Source organism: Wolffia australiana, chromosome 4 (genome assembly GCF_029677425.1).
Source record: "Wolffia australiana isolate 7733 chromosome 4, ASM2967742v1".
Taxonomy (NCBI): domain Eukaryota; kingdom Viridiplantae; phylum Streptophyta; class Magnoliopsida; order Alismatales; family Araceae; genus Wolffia; species Wolffia australiana.
This window is the reverse complement of record NC_135838.1, coordinates 22,570,445-22,590,157: the sequence shown is the minus strand read 5'-3', so window position 1 is coordinate 22,590,157 and position 19,713 is coordinate 22,570,445. Positions and strand designations below refer to the sequence as shown.

General features: G+C 43.7%; 4 protein-coding genes across 7 annotated transcripts; 2 read left to right on the top strand and 2 right to left on the bottom strand.

Moving 5' to 3' along the window:
- Nucleotides 1-889: 889 nt before the first annotated feature.
- On the bottom strand, nucleotides 890-2,270 carry LOC144702428 (transcription factor HHO5-like). Of its 2 annotated transcripts, none has more exons than XM_078574465.1 (5): nucleotides 2,017-2,270; nucleotides 1,801-1,949; nucleotides 1,515-1,743; nucleotides 1,372-1,448; nucleotides 890-1,310 (listed from the first exon to the last, which is right to left on the bottom strand). In XM_078574465.1, the coding sequence occupies exons 1-5, from the start codon at nucleotides 2,150-2,152 to the stop codon at nucleotides 1,086-1,088; spliced, it is 816 nt and encodes a 271-aa protein (XP_078430591.1). In that variant the 5' UTR covers nucleotides 2,153-2,270; the 3' UTR covers nucleotides 890-1,085. The 2 variants fall into 2 exon arrangements, with proteins under 2 accessions (XP_078430591.1, XP_078430592.1); XM_078574466.1 differs by having other exon boundaries at nucleotides 1,515-1,728; nucleotides 2,017-2,268.
- Nucleotides 2,271-4,100: 1,830 nt separating this feature from the next.
- On the top strand, nucleotides 4,101-13,498 carry LOC144702425 (plasma membrane, autoregulation-binding site, misato segment II, myosin-like, tubulin/FtsZ protein). The gene is made up of 9 exons (XM_078574459.1): nucleotides 4,101-4,353; nucleotides 4,445-4,546; nucleotides 5,343-5,388; nucleotides 11,013-11,091; nucleotides 11,838-12,186; nucleotides 12,263-12,506; nucleotides 12,576-12,818; nucleotides 12,894-12,998; nucleotides 13,066-13,498. Exons 1-9 carry the CDS (start codon nucleotides 4,282-4,284, stop codon nucleotides 13,431-13,433), a joined length of 1,608 nt encoding a protein of 535 aa, XP_078430585.1. The 5' UTR covers nucleotides 4,101-4,281; the 3' UTR covers nucleotides 13,434-13,498.
- LOC144702426 (uncharacterized) lies at nucleotides 13,437-19,346 on the top strand. 3 transcript variants are annotated; one of them, XM_078574460.1, is made up of 4 exons: nucleotides 13,437-13,564; nucleotides 16,148-16,231; nucleotides 16,986-18,036; nucleotides 18,138-18,269. In XM_078574460.1, the coding sequence occupies exons 2-3, from the start codon at nucleotides 16,176-16,178 to the stop codon at nucleotides 17,968-17,970; spliced, it is 1,041 nt and encodes a 346-aa protein (XP_078430586.1). In that variant the 5' UTR covers nucleotides 13,437-13,564; nucleotides 16,148-16,175; the 3' UTR covers nucleotides 17,971-18,036; nucleotides 18,138-18,269. The 3 variants fall into 3 exon arrangements, with proteins under 3 accessions (XP_078430586.1, XP_078430589.1, XP_078430587.1); XM_078574463.1 differs by lacking the exon at nucleotides 13,437-13,564 and adding an exon at nucleotides 19,196-19,346 and having other exon boundaries at nucleotides 16,149-16,231; nucleotides 17,927-18,036; nucleotides 18,138-19,097; XM_078574461.1 differs by lacking the exons at nucleotides 13,437-13,564; nucleotides 16,148-16,231 and adding an exon at nucleotides 19,196-19,346 and having other exon boundaries at nucleotides 17,832-18,036; nucleotides 18,138-19,097.
- Nucleotides 13,981-15,356, bottom strand: LOC144702427 (protein OSB1, mitochondrial-like). Its single transcript, XM_078574464.1, has 4 exons — nucleotides 14,989-15,356; nucleotides 14,728-14,866; nucleotides 14,492-14,564; nucleotides 13,981-14,395 (listed from the first exon to the last, which is right to left on the bottom strand). The coding sequence occupies exons 1-4, from the start codon at nucleotides 15,318-15,320 to the stop codon at nucleotides 14,121-14,123; spliced, it is 819 nt and encodes a 272-aa protein (XP_078430590.1). The 5' UTR covers nucleotides 15,321-15,356; the 3' UTR covers nucleotides 13,981-14,120.
- Nucleotides 19,347-19,713: the final 367 nt, after the last annotated feature.

Genomic DNA, 19,713 nt, shown 5'->3' with positions numbered 1-19,713 from the left:
AATTTTCCATCCACGAACTGATTTTATAATTTTATCCGCTAATCACCAAGTTTTAACCCAAGAAGACCTGAAAATCAATAGAGTCATGCATACCACCACAAGAGCTAATAAAAATAATGTGAATCTGAATACTTAAACTAATAAAAATATTATTTTAAAATTATAGGGTTCAATTTAATTAACAGTAAAAGCAAGATAACAACTCTAACTACGAATACACAGACTAATGCAACTGCATTTTTTTTCCGAATTACGTCACTATCAAAAAATAAAAAAAATCGTTATCCGCAGACTCTGACAGCTGCAGCGGATAACGATTTGTTTTTTGTTTTTTTTTCCCGTCTTCGATAATGTCAAAAAAAAGGCAGAGAATTTTCCCGTCGTCGGGCGCCTCTTCACGCGCAGAAAGGACGAGTGTGGTCCCCACCACTTAAGTTGACTCCGCCGTTGTTTGTTTTTTTTTCCCGTTTGCGACGCGGCGACTCGTTGTATGCCCCAGAGTTGACCAGTTGACTGCCGCGCACCGCCTTTATGCGTAGCGACACGTACGCGCCCCGGGCAACTTATTAAAAACGATACTCTCTTCGAGGAGGAGAGATTCGGAGCGGCTCTCTCGATGGGGACGAGACATGGCGGACTTTTCCTCTTTGGGCAAAATTCGCCGCGCGGCGGAGTTCGATTGGCGGCGTCGAACAAGCGAACTGTTGCTTTCGTTGACGCAGATTCAATCACGGATTCACCGGCTACAGAGAATCTCCGCGGTTTATCCTTTTCCACCGATTTTGATCGCGAGTGATCTCGTCGAAACTAGGGTTCTTGCGATCTCCGGAGAATCTCCGATCCAGTTCATCTTTTTTTTTTCTTTCTTGTCGAGGATCGATTCGTCCGATTCGGCGGGGAACAGATTCTCCGTTGAAAAATTAATGGCGGGGCATGGTTCACGGCTCCGAAGAGCTGGAATATTCTCGACGACATTCCTTTCCTCGTCAGGGGCCGGAGAAATCACTGTCGTCGATCGCTGTCGAGGAAGAACAAGAACGAGAAATTCCAAAACCGTCCGCTGTTGCAGTTCAATCCGATTCCATTCAATCAGTCTCGTCGCCGTTGATTCTATGGATCCGACGGCCCTTCCAGCTGTGGCCCTCTGATCGGCCGTCGTCTTCCTCGCCGCTGTCCTCGCCCAGATTCAGAGGGCCCTGCGGAGATCCCGTGATCTGTTTCAACCGCGGCAAGCCCTCCAATGGCGGCCACGCCGGGCGCTTCTCCGACGATGAAGAAGACGAGGCCTTCCTCGCGTGCAGCCGATATTTCTGGAATTTCCTCAGTCAAGAACCGATTTTTCATCGGGAATCAGTCGCTGATGAATCTCACCTGGAGATGGCTCTTCACCTCGTCGTTGGTGAGCCCGTCCACCTTCATCAGCTCTCTGATCTGCTTCGGGGTGGCGGCTGAAAGAGAAGAAGATTGAAGAAGGAAATTTCAAGCGAGTGAAGAGGAGGAGAAGAAGGACGAGCCTTGAGCGCCGCCGAGGTGATACAGGGCTTTGATGAAGCGCCGGTGCAGCTCCGGCGACCAGCAGCGGCGAGGCTTTCTCGGAGCGTGGTGGGACAAGTTGAAGCTCGGCGTGAAGAGGGACAGATCTGACTCGGCGGCGAGGGACGGCGGCGGCGCCGCCTCCTCCCTCTCCTCCTCCTCGCTCCCGCCGCCGGTCCGATCCTCCGCCCCAATCTGAACTCGCCGGAGCTTCGCCATCTCAGATCAAGAACAAACGAAGAACAAGATCGAAGAGTTCGCGCAAACCTCTTCTCGCTGCGCCAGCGCGATCCGGCTAGGGTTCCAGAGTCGCGCGGAACTCAGCCAGCTCTTCTTATCCGTCTCCGGCTCTTCGGCCTTGGGAAGAACGAGCGGCTCGCCGAGCTTCCGCTGAATTTCCTCCAATTGCCGGATCTCTGCACCAGCGGCCGAGAATTAAACGACGAAACGAAGAAGAAGGTAAGATCGATTCGGAGAACAGACTCTCGTCGAGGATGAGCATGCAGAGAGGAAGCTCCTTGCGGAATCCCTCGATCTTGCGGCGCTCCTCTTCCAGGCGCCGGAGGTAGCCCTCCGGGGAGGCCGCGCCATTGATCTCCAGATCGAGCTCGGGCCTCATTCTCCGCCGTCCGATCTCCGATGGACGGCGGCGGCTGTGGCATGAAGAACGCAGATCCCTCTGATTCCTCCGCCGTGGGGGGAGGCGGTTACGGATTGGGCAGGGCAACGTCGCCCACGACGCGGTTTAAATACTCCGCTCCTGTCGCAACGCCAAAGATTCGAGTTTTACGCCCGGATCTGCCACGGTCGATTCGTCGCGTAATAACATGAGATACCGTCACCGCCCTCGTGAGAATTAGAAACGGTGACCGGTGACGGGACCGCAAGCGGTGCCTGGACCGGGGATTTGGAGGGGGCTTCTAGATGCGTCCACGCGTCGCTCTCTCGACCGAGCGCGGCTCCCGAGGAATGTCGCTGACGTGTATTTTATTTATTTTAAATGTAGCTGTACCGGATTCCCGATCGTCGGATCTGGCGGCATATAGGCGACGTGGCGGCTTCTCCGCTGTCTGACTAATCTGGGAAGTTGCGCCTTTACAAATTTGAGAGGACCAGAGATGGATAAAGATTCTGCTGCGAAAGGCACGTATCTCGTGGGGTCCACACGGATACCCACGTGCCGCAACGCAGATTCTCTGTCCTTGGAGCAAGTTTTTTGCGAATATTTGAACCTTGTCTAAAGTTGACTAATCAATGAGAAATACAAACTAGAAAAGTCAAAGTCAGAAAAATTGACAGAATTGTACTGCAAGGAATCTTGGAAGTCCTCCTAGGAAAATTAAAAAGTTTCACCATATTAATATTATAAAAAGTTGGATCACGTTGGTATTCATCATATTTGATATTAAATCTAGGGATGCGTTTGCCCTTGGTATTAAATATTAATTTTTTTGAAACTCTTGTGCTAAACTTTTAGTGATGATTCTTCTTTTCAGTAAAAGTGGCTTTCGAGCATGTCGAAGAAAACAATGTCATAAGCTATGTTGAACATGGGAGATTTAGCTTTTGAGAATGTTGCTGTTTTCATGTAATTCTTCATTTTCAGTTTTAAAGCTCCTGAATTTTAGTTCTTCGACGTGGTTATTGAGTTCTCAACAACGATCAGCTTGAGAAAAGTGCAGCAATAATCAAAGTCAGAAATCTGAAAAAATCAGAAATAAACGGTTGTATGATGGTAGAATCATCTGAAATGGCTAAATTAGACTTTAAGCTTCATACCTTCATATATAGTGCGAGGTTGGACGAAAATTCGTCCTGGGTCGAATGGATGGGACGGTTTTTTGTCCAGTTAGACGAAAAAACTGTACCGTCCGGAGGTATAGGATGGATGAAATTGTATGGTAAGGGATGGATGAAATTCTGTTGGATTCACTTCCAACGGTTGAGATCTTGCCATGAAGCATCGCTATATCAATTCGTTGACATTTTGCATTAAAGTTTCTGTTTTTTTTTTCGGGCGCCCAAACTGACGCCCCCAAAAGTAATTGTGTATATCTCCTTCTGCTTTCTCTCTCCCCTATATTTTCCTAAAAAAATTAGAAAAATCCATATCAATGCAATCCGACCTTTGGAACTATTTTTATTGGATATTCCGTCCGAGATGAGGGATGGGACGAAACTGGCATGGATGGGATGTGGACAAACTATTTCGTTCGGGGATGAATTCTCGGACTGGACGGTTAGACGAATCTGCAAAATTTAGGACATGAGACAGGATGAAATTTGCGCCGTCCTGTCCATCGTCCACGTCCAGGACGATCCGGAACTATACTTTCAGAAATGATAGAAGTGAAGTTGATGAATATTTTTTTTGACTTACTAGTCACTCATATCTGGGAAATGTATATTTAAAATTCTGTAAATAAAAACATTTAAACCTTTTTCCCTCTTCCTCTTCCTCTCCAGAAATGATAGAAGTGAAGTTGATGAATACTTTTTTTGACTTACTAATCACTCATATCTGGGAAATATATATTTACACTTCTGTAAATAAAAACATTTAAACCTTTTTCCCTCTTCCTCTTCCTCTCCAGAAATGAGTGTCATGGACTGTTCGTCACGTAGGGTTTTTAATCGCACGTAGAGAAGCGTTCGATCTTTGTGTTTTGATGAGTTAGTGTCAAGTGAATTTGATTGTCTGGTTGCGGAGGAAGCGATTGTCGCGGCAGTATCTAGGTCTGGTGGAAAATGAGGGAGATTGTCACGCTCCAAGTCGGCTGCTTCTCGAATTTCATCGGTTCTCACTTCTGGAACTTCCAGGTAAATTTTGGCTGACGAAGATTCAAGCGACTGTCAGGTAGCGATTGAACTGCATGTAGTCGTTTACCTGTTGTCTTTCTTCCTCTCGAAGGATGAGCTGCTTGGGTTGGCCGAGGAAGTCGACGGGGATCCTGTTTTTAAGAGTCCTTCGCTGAACTTGGATACTATATATCGGTACGGGGAGACGCGGCAGGTATTTTTCCATGGATATTTTTTGGATTGTCAAACGAATCATTATCGACCATAAACTTTCTTGCCAGGAAATTAGTGCGTGAGTTTTTGTGGTCGCCATATCTTCGAATTTGGTGCATAATTTGCTCCAGATCGTTTTTGAGGTCCTTAGTTAAGCTATATCTAATTTTTAGAGTTGCATATAGATAGGGTCAAGGGCTGAGAGCTTTGGCGTTTTTTTTCGTCAGAATTTAGTCCTTTAGCCTTATTAACTTTCAGGTTGGAAAACTGTATGATGGAGCTGTGCTATGGTATTCAAACCTACTTTACGTATAATCTCGAAAGGCGTTGATGACTTTCTCAATTAGTCTTCAGCATCCCAAAATTTATTAAATCGCCAATAAACTTGATACAGATATTTCTCCCTGAATAGTATCGCTGTATGGATATTAAAAATCGGAGCACAGCGTCAGGGCTTCAGGAACTTTAATCATTCATTTGAAGGTCGCCCGACTTGAGCAATTAATTAAACTTGGCGAAATATAATAAGAAAAGAAAAAAATCTCCCACTCAGTCTTTAAAAAGATTCCGGCTTTTTCTTTCGAAAATTTAGTATGCTAGACTCTTTACTAGTTAGTTATGTTCAATAAATATGGATGGTTTTATCATGTAGCAATTGGTATGACTCGTGTTGAAGATTTTTCTTTCATTCGGCAATGGTCTTTTGACTTATTATTTTCCAACATTTTAAAGATAGCTAGCGTATCATACCTGATTAAGTTTTTTCCTGATATTCTGATATCATAAAATATGTGCAGGGATATCCAACATACACTCCCCGTTTAGTTTCAATCGGATTTCAAGGTTTGTTCTTTTCCACACGTTTCCTTTCTTTTCACTTTACCGAATTATCATGATTCAATTGTGTATTTGTTGCCATGCGGAATATGATGTTATTTGGGTGTGAGAAACGCGTGGCCCTTTAACTGTTTTGTTGAAAGATACTCTGGTCTCGTATTCTCCTTTCTTTAATTTTTTATTTCTCTTGACCATCTTTTGTGTGACTTATTTACTCTCTCCTTCCTGTATAATGGCTGTTATAATCCCAACGGTGAACTGAGGGAAGGAATCAGAGTTTGATCTCTCTTCCTTCCTGTTCTCTTCACTGTCTGATCCTCTGTTATTCTCCCATTTGTCTTTCAATTCCTGGGTTTCTTCATGATATCAGAGCCACTGGCGCTTCAGAGTGAGTCAATTCACTTGTATTTCCACCTCCGAGTTTCTTCATGGACGAATTTTTGCAAACATTCTCTGATATTGTTGATGTCTTGTCATGGCAATTTTCTGCGCTAATCACATCTATAATTGCCAGACTATAGAACTCTGTTTTTCCAGCCTTGTTCTGTGTCCTTGCGGGTGAATTTGTTGCTGGTGTCATCACGAATAACCAGCAGCTAGCAGCTCATGAGATCGATCACAACTATTGTTGTCGTGAGCCATCTTGCGTCTAAAGCCATGCAGTCTGTTGCTATCTTCTCTCAGTCTCTTCTGGACTGGTTACCTTGTGTGATTAATTGCGCCGTTGTGGCTGACTTCGTTGTCAACTATGTGGAATGTGCTACATACAACTTATTGTCACCGCCTTCGTGTCTGGATCCATCTGCCCAACTTCCAGCCATCCTTATGGACCGACTTTTTGGATGATATTATGCGTGGTCCCCGGCTCATTTACTCATTAATGGTGAAAATTTCCTCCGGTGGTGCAAATATATTCAGATCATTCTGAAAGGTTGACAGATAAAGAACCTTCTTGAGGATGGGCCATCTCCTATTGACCTCCCTTACGATCAGTGTCACAGAGAGGAGAGTGGCTTACATTGATGGTTGCTGAAGAGTATGAGTCCACCTGTAATTGAAACTTTTTCTCGCCTAATTCTGCAGGGGATATTTGGGAAGCAGCTCATGAAAGTCACTCCAAGATGAATAATGAATCTTTGATCTATGACCTTGTGACTCACTCATCTACCGTCTATTCCACTCTGTCCTCGCGGTTGATCTTGACTATAACTTGAAGCTACAGTTTAAGTTCTTCATGGAACTCAATTTGAAAGATGAGGGCGACTACAGTCAACAAAGATGTAAGAAAAGGAGCTTTTTACTCAAAGAGGCCATCTCCATTGTTTGGTCTAAAGAAAGCAGCTTGAAGGCCGTTCATGAGGAGAATGCCTCGTTGTTGGCAGTACTCAGATAGTGACCGATCTCCGATCAGAGGGGTATTGAAGCCCAGGATTCATTCTCGTAGTCCTACATCTCTTATTCCTCTGAACTGGCTATCAGTATAAAAGGTGTCAAACCTAGTGGTCCCTTATTTTGCAATTATTACATGAAAGGGAAAGAGATCTGCTATAAACTGAATGGCCAACTGCATCATCAGATCTACATAGTTCTTTTCCCGCCAGAGAATTTCCCTTTTGAGCCACCTGGTTCTTTTGCCTCTCCTGGTCCTACAAGGCGTAGCAGTGGATCAGTCGTGACTGGAAGAAATGGAGCAGCTACAATGTTTTCTACATTCGACTTAAAAGGTCAGATCTACCTCTCTGGTACTGGGTGGTATGCCCTCTTCTCCCAACATTTAACCTGCTTCTTCCATGTTTTTTCAGATGCAATGGATGTGTTATCTGGATCTTCAGTCAATGTGACCCCTGATCCTAGTTTTATTTCCTTAGAAACCTTCGCCTAGTGGTCAAACGCTTACCAATATGATAGGTGATGTTCTATTCCAAGTGTCGACTGCATCCACCTCTCTTTTTTGCTCACTGATTGATGTGTAGAATGACCGACAGGGAGAACTCCTCTTCCCCCTGTTGTCTTCTCCACCTGTCGTGACCCCAGCCTCAAAGAGAGAGAGGATACAACTAAAAAATATGACTTATCTTCATAAAGAGGAGCCAATCAGTACTTATACTGGATTACATCGACTGGGTCTACGTGGACCCGATATGGTGGATCCAAATTAGACAGATCTCTTAAGGTACTTGCGCAATATAGTGAAATACAGTTTTTAATGACAGAATAAACATGTAAATGAAAGGGAAGAGCGCCTGCTGACACACCATTCTTACCTATGTCTACCGTGAACCTTGCCTCGAAGTAGATATCGTCTCCATTAAATGTTTGGCCAAGGATCCGGGTCATAACCTAGGATTTATTGCTGATGCTTGCCTTACTGCAATAAGGTCTCCATGAAGCTAACTGGGCTTGCTAAGCAACCCGATGCTGTCATTCGGGAAGCATTTAACCCTCCATGGAATGTTTGCCTCGGACCCCTCCAGGAAATGGCTTCTTGAACTGGATTGGTAGGCAGGAGGAAACTCCTAGCTCCTGAAATGGCAAACCTGTACCTTTCTCTGGTGGGACCAGCTTATGCCATATGGCAAATCAGGGGATCCCAATTTGGGGTCAGAGTTTCAATCCAATCCAATCAAATTTGATCAGACATTCTCTGATTGACATTTTGATCGATCGGATGGAGCTTTGTGTGATCAGATCGAGCACATTCAGGCATTCATTAGTGGGGATTAGGGGATGGAGGGGGGGTCAATCCGATCAAGCTCTGGCTCATGGATCCCCAACCCCAATCCACATCTATGAACAATTGGCAGTGCTCGATCCAATCACTGGCTGTGCCACTTATGAACTGAGTTTCTTGATCAGTGAGTATCTGATCAACAGTAGATCGCTTAGATCAAATCTCGGACACCCTGGGTGCCATCCTTCACCCCGTATGCTTCAATAGGTTAAATGGGACTAGGGCAACTATTTTGGGCTACCCTCTGACCAGTCCATTTGAGTCTCTTAAGAGGGGCATGGTGAAACGATCTTCAATCGTATCTGTAATTCTTGGTCACGATCAGACTCTTGAAAACTTCAATTCTAATACTTTTGAACAGTAACTCCTGACATAGCTGTCTGATGGCTGATGGAAGATCTGCAGCAACGGATGAGAGAGGACAGGGAGGAAAGGTCAAGAGGGAGGAAGAAGAGAAGCAAGGGAAAGGGAACTCACGATGACTTCTTCATGTCTTTGGTGCTTTCTTTCCTTGTATTTATACTTTTCCCAAGTCATGGGCTTGGGCCTCCATGGGCTGATAGAAGGGCCTAGATATGGTATTGGACTTTTGATGATCTGTACCCTGTCCCCATTGTTTGATACTCTGCACCAGCTCACTGCCGTAATCCATATATCTCATTGAAAGTGTTCCAGCGATAGACAAGAGCAGGATGTACCATTGCCGACCCCTCAGCATATTTGAATACTTCAACCCTACAATTATGTGTACGCAAACGACACCTCTCGTGCTTATAATGCCCATGCCCTTCACAATCGTTTGTTTTGTATTCATTCATCATTGCGGACGCTCTGCTCTTTGGCGTACTTCCACCCTCAATGAGTACATCTACACCACATACTATGCTTCATGTGAAGACACATCCAGGGACAGGACGGATAATGATGAAATGACGAATGAATATAAAGCTCTGATCAGGCAATGGTTGACAATGCCGAAACAGCTTGAGGAAAAGGTTAAGCTTGTCAGAAAAGGGGGATCATTTTAGTATTTTCTACATTTAGGATATTGTTCCTCTTAAATATTGATATAACTCCCTTCATTAGGGAGTTATATCAATATTTAAGAAGCGTCAGTGAAATGCTCTCGTCTTTTCCTCTTACAATTCCTGTTTTCTCACTCCCATTATGATTACCAATTTATTTGTTTTTCCCATCTCACTCCCTTTGGTCCCGTCTGTGATCTCCTGGCCTCATTTTTTTAAAAAATGATACGGCCTTCATGATTGTTGCACCATTCTTCAGCTTGATTTCCGTTGGATTGATCTCCCCTTTTTCCCCCACCAGCACTTTAGAAATTCATATCCATTGCATTGCCTTTGGAGCCATCGTAATTTATATGGATACGATCCCTAGGGTTCGTAACATATTCCTATCAAAGGGGGAAATTATTTCTTCAGAGCGTCTGGTAGTTAAGTGTCTGCAAGTGGGCTGCGGGTTGTGAGAGTATTAGTTTCAATTGAATGCTATATGGCACAGGATAAGCGACTAACTTCCTTTCAAGCATCCTGATTTGGGGGGATGTATACATTTCTCATATTTAGATCTCCAGAATGAATGGCTTAGGAATCAAGTTCTAAAAAAGGAAAGGGATCCAGACCACCCATATGAAGCAGGACAAGTTTACTTGCAGAAAATCCTAATTAGGCGACAATACCATAGCCTTCGAAATTCCCACTTGCAGACATTTCTAATCAAGTGAGTAGATAGCGCATTGTTTGTTCTACTCCTGTGCTGTAACCCAGAATCCCATATTCTGAGGCCCATTAGCAACCGGTGGCCCAAGAAGGAGGTCATGCTAGAAGCTGACAGGATCTGCAGAAAAGTACCTAGAGCCCCACAAAAATCTTCTGACAGATTTTTATCTGACAGATTTTTCTCCTGCACAGTGAGGCAAGCGTCAAGGCTGTTCTTCAAAGGGAGATCTTGGTAAGGTCCTTCTGAGGATCTTATTAGGGGTAAAAGATGAGATCCCAAGGGGCACCCACACGCCCCAGCTGTAGGACACTTGTCTGACTGCAATATAAATACTAGGCGATGCAAGAGATTGAGGCATTCAAGAAGTCTGTTAGGGGAAATTCCCAAGGAGGCAGTCGAGAGGGGCTGAAGGCTGGTCGCAGGTGAGGCCAACCAGAAGGCGGAGTCAACCAATTGTGTCCAACTATCCTTCCATCTTTATTTCGTCTGATCTCTTCCTTCTACTGAATCTTGTTCACTGATTGATAACTGTCTTGGAAGTACATTTACGTTCATTGAGTCGCAGGAATGAACATAACGGATCTCAAAGGAGATGTTTTGTCTTTTGATGCAAGAGAACTGCTGGAAATTGGATGGGAAACCCCCACAGATTCTAATAAATTATAAACCAGAGAGAGTGGATATATTCAGCTGTTGAAGTTTAATCCCCATATCATGATACAAGTAATGAGTTTGTGATACCCAAACAAAATATAGAGAATATCAAGTCGATGTAAAACTCAACTTCACAATCCCAAACAGGTAAGTGCATAAGATTTCATAGCCTACCAAGAAATCTTGGATATAAAACAGTTGTGTTTGACAGAAATGCTTTTAGCTACTTAGGGTGCCGAGCAGCCAGAGGAAATCATATGCGATTGCACCTCAGAACCAGGCAAGAGTTGGCATGAACCAAATGCTTCCCTGAAATATTTTTTCCTTCAACTTCTTTTACTTAACATCACATTTAATCCCTAATCTTGCCATACTTAATGGTTCCCATCGCATCCGCTACTTATTAGTTTCCAGTTATTTGGTCCAATCTTACTTTTTGGAATTTTTTTATTGTGCATATTACTGACAGATTTTTACAGCATTTGAATTCTGTTTTCTTCTATCGCAGGGTCCCTTGGTTCTCTATCTTCTGCAGATCTATCAAGTTATGATATTCCATCCTCTCGTCCGTCGGAAATCGTCACCTGGTTAGACTACCACATATCTTTGTTCATTACTCTTGTCATTGTGCTTTTATTGAGGATGCCTTACTGCTTTTGCATTAAGCAAGCAAATAGTTGTGTTGTGATACATTCCTCTGTTAGGGACGTATCTGTGTCCTTAGTGTATCTTCGAATTTAACCAAGAAATGTTCCCATTATCCAATGGTTGAGCAATGTAACAGAAGGGGTTAGGGGACGAGAGATAGGAGAGGTTCCCGGGGTAGAGAAGAGAGAACAGGAATGACAAGGGGATGGCGAAGGATTGCCGACAAACAGTCACGGGGTCGGCAGGGGAATGGCGACATCAACATACAAGCACAAGGGAAGGGAAGAGTCATGACCCAATGGGGGGGGGAGGTGATATCAGGGGATAGAGGTAGAGAGCTTACAGTGTTATTTCCTGCCTCAGGCTCCATCAAAGTGGGGCTTAATTAGAGTCAGTTGTGGGCTGGTTCTGCGCTTTAGGAGTGGGCCTTCTTCGCATAAACTCGCTGTCGTATCATATCATATTGACGGTGGGACTTCAGTGGTCTGGACTATCAATTTCCATAAACCTATTGAATGGTGCTTCCTGGGGGAGTAGCACATCATCTTGATTATCAAATCATTATTTAATTGACAAAAAAGAACACTTCTGGCACCTCTTTTGTAGTGAAAAGATGTGGGAAAGAGTTTTGGTTGAATCACATTTTGAGATACCTATGCTTAGCACCCTTGCTTACATATGATAGGACGGGAGAAGTCTCAAAAGTTGTTGCACAACCTCACAAGAAGAATCTTTTCTTGCAAAGACTATGCGAAGAGGGTACTTCAAGTTATGCGTCGGGAAAAGGAGAAAGTTCGGTCATGGAAGACAAACAAGTGACAGAAAACCTGGAGAACAGTGTGCACTATTGGACTGATTTTTCCAAAGCCCATTATCATCATCGATCCCTACACGAGTTGCATGCTTCTTGGGGCACTGTTCAGCAATTCAACAACTACGGCGCTGGCAAGCAACTTCTTACCAGCAACACCCCGGAGGCAGACGATATCATTGACCGGCTGCGTTTTTTTGTCGAAGAATGTGATCACATGCAGGTATTGTTGAATTTTCTGTTATTGTTTACATCTTTTTTGAGATCTATTATTGAAAATACCTGTTCATCATGAATAGGGTATCCAATGTGTGGCTGATGATAGCGGAGGATTTTCCGGTGTGGCTGCAGATCTCTTAGAGCACATTGCAGATGAGTATCCGAATAATCCGGTCCTTCTCTTCTCAGCAAGAAACACTGAAAGGAAGCCCGTCACGAGGGCAGAGTTGGTCAAGAGATCTCTTCATGATGCTGTTTCATTCTCTATGCTCTCTGGTCTCTCCAGCCTGACAGTGCCCATCGGCTTACCTTCTCTCAGTTCAAGTAAATTCCTTTTGGCCCCCACTAATCATGATCTTGCTCTTGTTAACTGAAAGGCCAATTGTTTTAAAGGCAAAGCGGCAGCCTTCCTTGGAGTAGACGATGCGAAGCCTTTCCACACCAGCGCAGTCTACGCAGCCTCCATCCACTCCATCGGGCTCCCCCTTCGGATGGAGCCGCCCGGGCCGGCATCAAACTCCTGCGATGTCATCGGGGCCATTGATCTGGGCCAGCTGGTGCAGATGCTATCTGGTCAAAGCTGGAGGAACAAGGTCATCATCTTGGATGGGGCTCTACCGGCTCCCGGGCTTGAAGGTCTGTTGGATTTGATTTTCTTCGTAGGAAACCCTCTCTTTTATACTATATATGACAACTTTCTGCTGCGTCCAGGGCCCCTCCTTAGCAACCTTCACCCGTTGACCCCAGAAACAGCCGCAGGCATTGACGACCCCCGAGCAGTGGAGTCCCTAGTCATCCAGGGTGCTCTCATTTCAGGTGCTCTCATTTAAAAATTTCTTTAAATCTTTACCGACTTTATTCTTGGTTGTTTTTCATTTGGAAGGCCGGCGACCGAACTTGCATGAGGTGGAGAGCTTGATCCAGAAGGAATACGAAAGCTACGGATCAGCAAGATTCTCCCATCTTGCACTTGCCCTTTGCCCACTTCCGGTTCCTCTGCCGTTTCCGTCGTTCTTTAACGAGGCGAGCTCCATCCCCATGGCAGCGAGGCTGCGCTCCACTGCGGCCATTCTCCCATTTTTGCGGCGGCGGTGCGATGATCTGCGCCGCCTCGGGTTTGCTGGCAGTGGAGCCGGGATCCTTGCCGAGTGGGGGATTGCCAGAGGCGAAGCGGAGGAGCTTGCAGAAGCGATGGCAACCATGACTGCAGAGCTGGACCCCCATCCTGAGCTGTCCTCTGAATCTGACTAGATATGTTGACTTTTTCTTGCTTTTGATCAAGAGTTTAAATCGAGAACAAGACACAATTGAGATGCTGGCGTTGAGTTTTAGGAGCGCAGCTCTGACTCTGCTGTTGCAAGTAATTAGCAGAAGGTTCTGAAGTGAGTGATGCTTATCCGTAAGAAACTCAATTCAGATTCATTTTTTGCGATAAATTCACGATAAAATCTCAGAATCTTCCAATACCTCTTTTCTTTCTGCGGGAGGTTCACCGATTCGTTGGGTGTTCATCCCTTGTTATGGTTCAAAAAAAAAAAACCTTTTTTCTGTTTAGTTTACTTAAAGGGCGCTGAGCTGATGCAAATCAGTTAAAAAGTCAAATCAGATTAACCCTAGAACCTTCTGCTCAAAATTATTTTTTGTGCACTGTTCATCAATTTCAGCGTAAAACTTGTAATTTTTTGCCACACGGAAAGAGAATTTTTTTGCTACAGGAGGATGAGGTTCTGTTGCAATTAAAGTCAATTCAATTTCAGATTCATTGAACGCAGTAAAATCATGACAGAACCTCAGAACCTTCTGCCAAAAATCATTTCCTGTTAACTATTTCTGTTCTCTATTCCTGGAAATTTTATTTTCATAGGAAGCTACTGAGGTTCCACTTAAGGTAGCAGAAGTCAATTCAGATACAAACAAAAACCAAACCTGCGTTGAGGATCAAAGAAAGCGAGACACGTGTCGGGCTTGAGGCTTGTCCACGTTGCTCCTACGCTGGTCAAACAGCTCGAGCTGCCTTGCAACCCAGTGGGGATCCCTGGGGCTGACCCATAAAGCCTCGCCAGTGTGCTTGTGCTTGAAATCTGGGCAGCGAGTGTTTCTCTTGTTTCGCCGGTTATCCCACCATTCATGTGGGCTGGAGAAGAAAATCTGCCATAACCACAGCCTTTCTCTCCTCTCCTCTTCTTTCTTATCTTCTATTGAATCTTGCTCTCCTATCGAAGCAATGCAAGCTTATGATGATTATTCATGATTTTGATATCAAATTCGAAGACTTTCTGATGATAAATTGTCATCTCACAATCATTTACCTGCCCCCACATCCTGCTGATCCGATGGGTTTCTACCTTGAAGATCAACGAAGTTCAGTTCTTTTGCTATTATCTGCACAGATTTCATCAGAATATCATCTATTGACAGTATCAAAGAACGTTGCACAGGAACGAATATGCATAGAGTTTAATTTTTTTATACAAGTCGTTGGAGGTGTTTCTTATCCCGATCGTTCATGCAAAGTTGATTAGCAATAGGGTATCCGTGAGCTAACCTGGTACTTGATTCGTAGATCTCCACTGGAACTGGGCTTTTCGTAAGAGGACAAGCTCCCGGAAACATAAATAGCGTCATTCGGTTTCAAAAATTTCAAAGACACTTCGGCGAGATCGCCCCATACCATCACCATGATCCTGTAAAACGACGGACAATTATGAAACGGAGAAGGAACAGAATGAATTCAATTGAAGATCCAATACTGCTAAATGCCAAATTAAAGCTTTCAGAAAGAAAAAAAAGGATCTCAAATGATTACCGGAACGGTGTTAAGGCATCTCGCACTTCCAGAAAAGTGTACGCGCCGATATTGTCCGACTTGCAAGCGCAACGCCGGATCGGACCAGCCACGGTTCCGATCAGGCTACAAGAATCGACAGGAAGCTTGCTCGCCGGAAATGAGGGCGGCGGGCTACATGAACGGTGCTTCTTGTAGACAATGCTCTCGTCTTCGTCGGAGGAGTCGGCGGAAGAGATGAACGTCGCCGAAGAGGCCGATCGCGGCGGGAGGAGCTTGCAAGGGCAGCGAGAAACAGAGTAGAGAAGGGATCGCCATGGCGGAATCGCCATCTTTGCCGTTCGAACAAGCATCTCTTCTGGCGGGGAGTTCCAGTCTAGGTCATCACTGTCAAATATTAGACTAAAAAAGGGATAATAGCACAGTACATCCCAAACTGTTACGAAAATCTGAGATCTACCCTTAACTTTTTTTTCGCACAGTATATCCCCAACTCATGATATTGAAAAGTGGCTATCCCGGTGACATCATGGATCTCCACGTCGCCTGCCAGGTGGAATCATGGCCAGGTGGAATCCACCTGGCTGCCAGGTGGATATCCATGTCATCACCGGGATAGCCACTTTGAGATTACTTAAAGGGAAGGGGGGGAGAGAGAGAGACGCGTTTGAGTGGGAGAAGAGAAGGAAATAGCACGAAGGAGAGTGAAGAATTTGAACGGAAGAAGGCGCTGCCTCGACCTCCTCTCCGACGCAGACGCAGGCGCAAGAAGAAGGCGCCGGAAGATTCCGACCGCCTAACGCCGCTTGAGGGAGCTCGTCGTCTTCCTACTTCTTCCTACTCCTGAGGAGCCCTCTGTTGATGATCGCAGCCATCGCGAGGCGGTGCCCCTTTCAACCCTTCGACAGCGCCGCCCATCTCTAACCCCTCTCCATCTCCTCTCGATCTTAGGTGAGTTCATCCGTCGATTCAAGGCGAAGCGTTGGATCCCTCTTCTCAAAATCCCTCCGATTTGGGCTTTTTTCCCCCCGAAATTTACCGATTTCGCTTTGAGATTGAAGAAATTTTGTTTGATATATTCGATTTCCGTCGCGTTCGCGCAGAGATGCTTGGGAATTCGTCTTATTGCCGGACTTTTAACGTTTATTTTTTCCCGGTTTTCTTATTGACGTTTGATCAGGAGTGCTGCCAGTATCATCCAGCGAGTAATGGAGATGGGTGGGTTGAGTTGGGGAGCTCCCCATTTGATTCAGGACATGGAAAGGTAAGGCCTTTCCTCACTCAATTTATATTCCATAGTCGAATACTATTTTTCACCCGATTTTTCAAGACTTTAATCTCTGTTGTTATTGAGTTGAATCAAATTTCTTGCTCAGGATTTTTTTCCATTTATGCCTTTGTTTGACATTAAAGCCGAAAATCCATTCTTTTTGTCACTTTTGAAATTTCTTAATTTTATATTTTGCACACTCAATTCATATTCCATAGTGGAATATTTTTTTCAGAAAATCCATCCCTTTTTGTCACTTTTGACATTAAAAGCTGAATATTCCAGTCTGGAAGGATTCTTCACTGCCCATGGAATTATTACAAATCATATTGCGAATTGTTTATTTAATTTCTTTAAGATAGGCGCTGTTACCTCTGAGTATCGTTCAAATTTCCCTCACAATGTTTTTCCTAAGAATTTCCTTTCATGCGCTCTGATCAAAATTCCTCATTTTTTTGAATTCTTTCATTTGCTTCGCCATTCCTCTTGTTCTTAAAAGTTGATTCAATCCTACTTTAAATTTCAAATGACTTTTGTAAGTTGAGTTTAGGATCTATGTTTCTATTCTGTGTTTAAGCACCGAAAATTTTTTGCTTGGATATTCAAGATCCTATTAATATGGTCCATTCATCTCCAACTCCATGCACCATGTCATACTCCGTTTGATCTTGTTTGTATTTGTGCATATAAGTTCTGGATGCTTTTGGAAAATCATTACACCTTACTATTGTCCATTGTTATTTAAAAGGGCTGTTTCTGATAGTGATGGTGATTCTGAATATAATCCATGTGGAGAATACGAAGAATGTGACACGTATTCAAGTGAGCTCAGTGGATACTCAAGTGAGGAATGGAATGATGGATTTACTGACGGTCAGAGAAATAGTGAGTATGCTGATTCGGATGAGGACATCTTAACTGATGATGAGGGGGAGAATAGAAGGAACGTAGACAATGGTGCAACGTATAATCAAAGATGCCCCTTTGAGGATATTAAATTTCGAGTCGGCGAACAATTTGTATCGCCCTCTCAATTTAGGACAGCTGTGAAGAACCATGCTATATGGAATGGGTTCAACATTAAAATTTTGAAGTCTGGTGAGCAAAAAATGGAAGTGATTTGTAACAAAGATTGCCCGTGGAGGATATATGCTAGTTGGGATAGTAGGAAGGAGCACTTTGTTGTCAAGACACTAAATGATAATCATACGTGCAGTAGGGATCCGAGGAATAGACAAGCCGATTACCATTGGATTGCAAACCACTTCTTAGAGCGGTTTCGAATGAATATGAACTGGCAGGTGGTAGATATAATGCGAGAAATAAACGAACAGTTTGGAATCACAGTTTCGAAGCATACTTGTTATAGAGCTAGATATGCGGCGCGCAAGACGCTTCGAGGTTCCTTGATTGACCATTATCACTTGCATCCTTCTTATATTGCTGAGTTAAAGAAGGTTTACAGTGGTAGTATGTTCGACTTGGTGCTTGAGAGAGAGACTCTGGATTCTTTGGTTAGGTTTAAGAGACTCTATATATTCTTTGATTCACTAGCAAGAGGTTTCCTTGAAGGTTGTAGAAGAGTCATTTGTTTGGATGGATGTTTTTTGAAGACCGAAATGAGAGGTCAATTGCTTTGTGCTGTGGGCAAGGATGGGAATAATCAAATGTACCCTATTGCCTTGGCAGTGGTTGAAGGGGAGAATCAAGCTTCTTGGACTTGGTTTATTTAACTGCTAATGGGAGATTTAGGAATTCAGGTCAGTAATGGTTGGACAATTATGAGCGATCAACAGAAGGTATTTACATAACTCGTGCACAGTATTGTTACATTATAATTCTTTGAAGTCTCATTGCATAATGTACAACTAATATTCTGATGGTTTCTCACATTGTGTAGGGGCTCGAGAATGCAGTGGCGTATCTGTTACCACATGCGGAGCATAGGAATTGCGCCAGACATGTTTATGCAAATTGGAAGAAGAAGGGACATTCAACAGGGACATTGAGGATGTTATTTTGGAACGCGGTGAAGTGCACGACTCATCAAGATTTCCAACGGATCATGCAACAGATGACCACATTGAAACCACAAGCGGCTCAAGACTTTCGTAATATAGGCGTCAAGAAGTTTTGCATGGCTTACATCAGTGAGACGCCAAAATGCGAGGTGATTGATAATAATGTTTGTGAGTGCTTCAATAGTTATATCTTACAGTATAGGTCAGAACCTACCATAGACATACTTGAAGATATTAGAAGTACTATCATGCAGAGGATAGTTAAGAAAAGGGAGGTAGCTTCTGATACAATTGATCAATTATGCCCTCGGATAAGAAAGTTGGTGGAAGGTAACAAATTGAAGTTCAGGACATGTAGCCTTAGACACGCGGGAGAGTTTCAATTCGAAGTCACGGACTTCGGAAACAGATTTGTGGTTGATATACGTTCAAGGTCCTGTAGTTGTAGATATTGGAATATAAGGGGTATTCCATGCTCCCATGCTATTACTTGCATTCACTGGATGAAGCAGGACCCTGTCAGTTTTGTCACTGACTGGTTGAAGAAAGATGTCTACAAGCGAGCATATCGAAATGGTATCCGACCATTAAATGGAAGGAGCTTATGGACCGAAGTTGAAGGGAACTATCTATTCCCTCCTATAGTCAAGAAATAACTTGGAAGGCCCAAGCAAAAGAGAAGAATCGACTCCAGTGAGAAAGTAGTTAATGGTCAACGATTATCCAAGAAAGGTGTGCAGATGACGTGCTCTATTTGCCACCAGGTTGGCCATAATCGGAAGACATGCATGGCCCAAATCAAAAAACATGCACCAAGTTGAGTGGATGCATTGTGGAAGGTATACGCTGGTATTTGCTACTTTTTCTCTAATATTTTCAAATTTCGCATCTCCTTGTTGATCTCTAGAATTTCATCTTCCTCTGTTTCCTTTTTTAGTGCGTGAAGATGAAGGGACGCGTCATTCCAACTTAGCCTTCCATCACATCTTTCCACCTCAACATCAAACTTTCAGCAATGCTGATTCGGCAGGCATGGCCTACACAAATCATGTTTTTTGTGATGTACTAAAAACACATCTTGTACATATTTAACCACACATCATGTTTTTTGTGATGTACTAAAAACATTCAAATAGTATATCATTTTGCATGTGACCACGTTATACAAGGCAATATGCAGGTTAAATTAGTTCCAAGCCAGGAGCAAATAGAGGATGCTCTACCCAAGCCCCTCGATAAAGCATGATTCAAGCATGCACTTAAGGGGGTTGTCAAATTACTTAAGAATTTATTTATGTCACGAATTCATTTTTTATACCAATTTTCTTCTTAAAATAACCAAGACAAGTATAGTTGAAAATTTTTAGGAAGTCTAATTTTTTCGCCGATCCAAGTTTCCTTTAAATCTTACTATCTTTTAGTATTTTTTGATTCAGGAAATTTGCAGACAAGTCA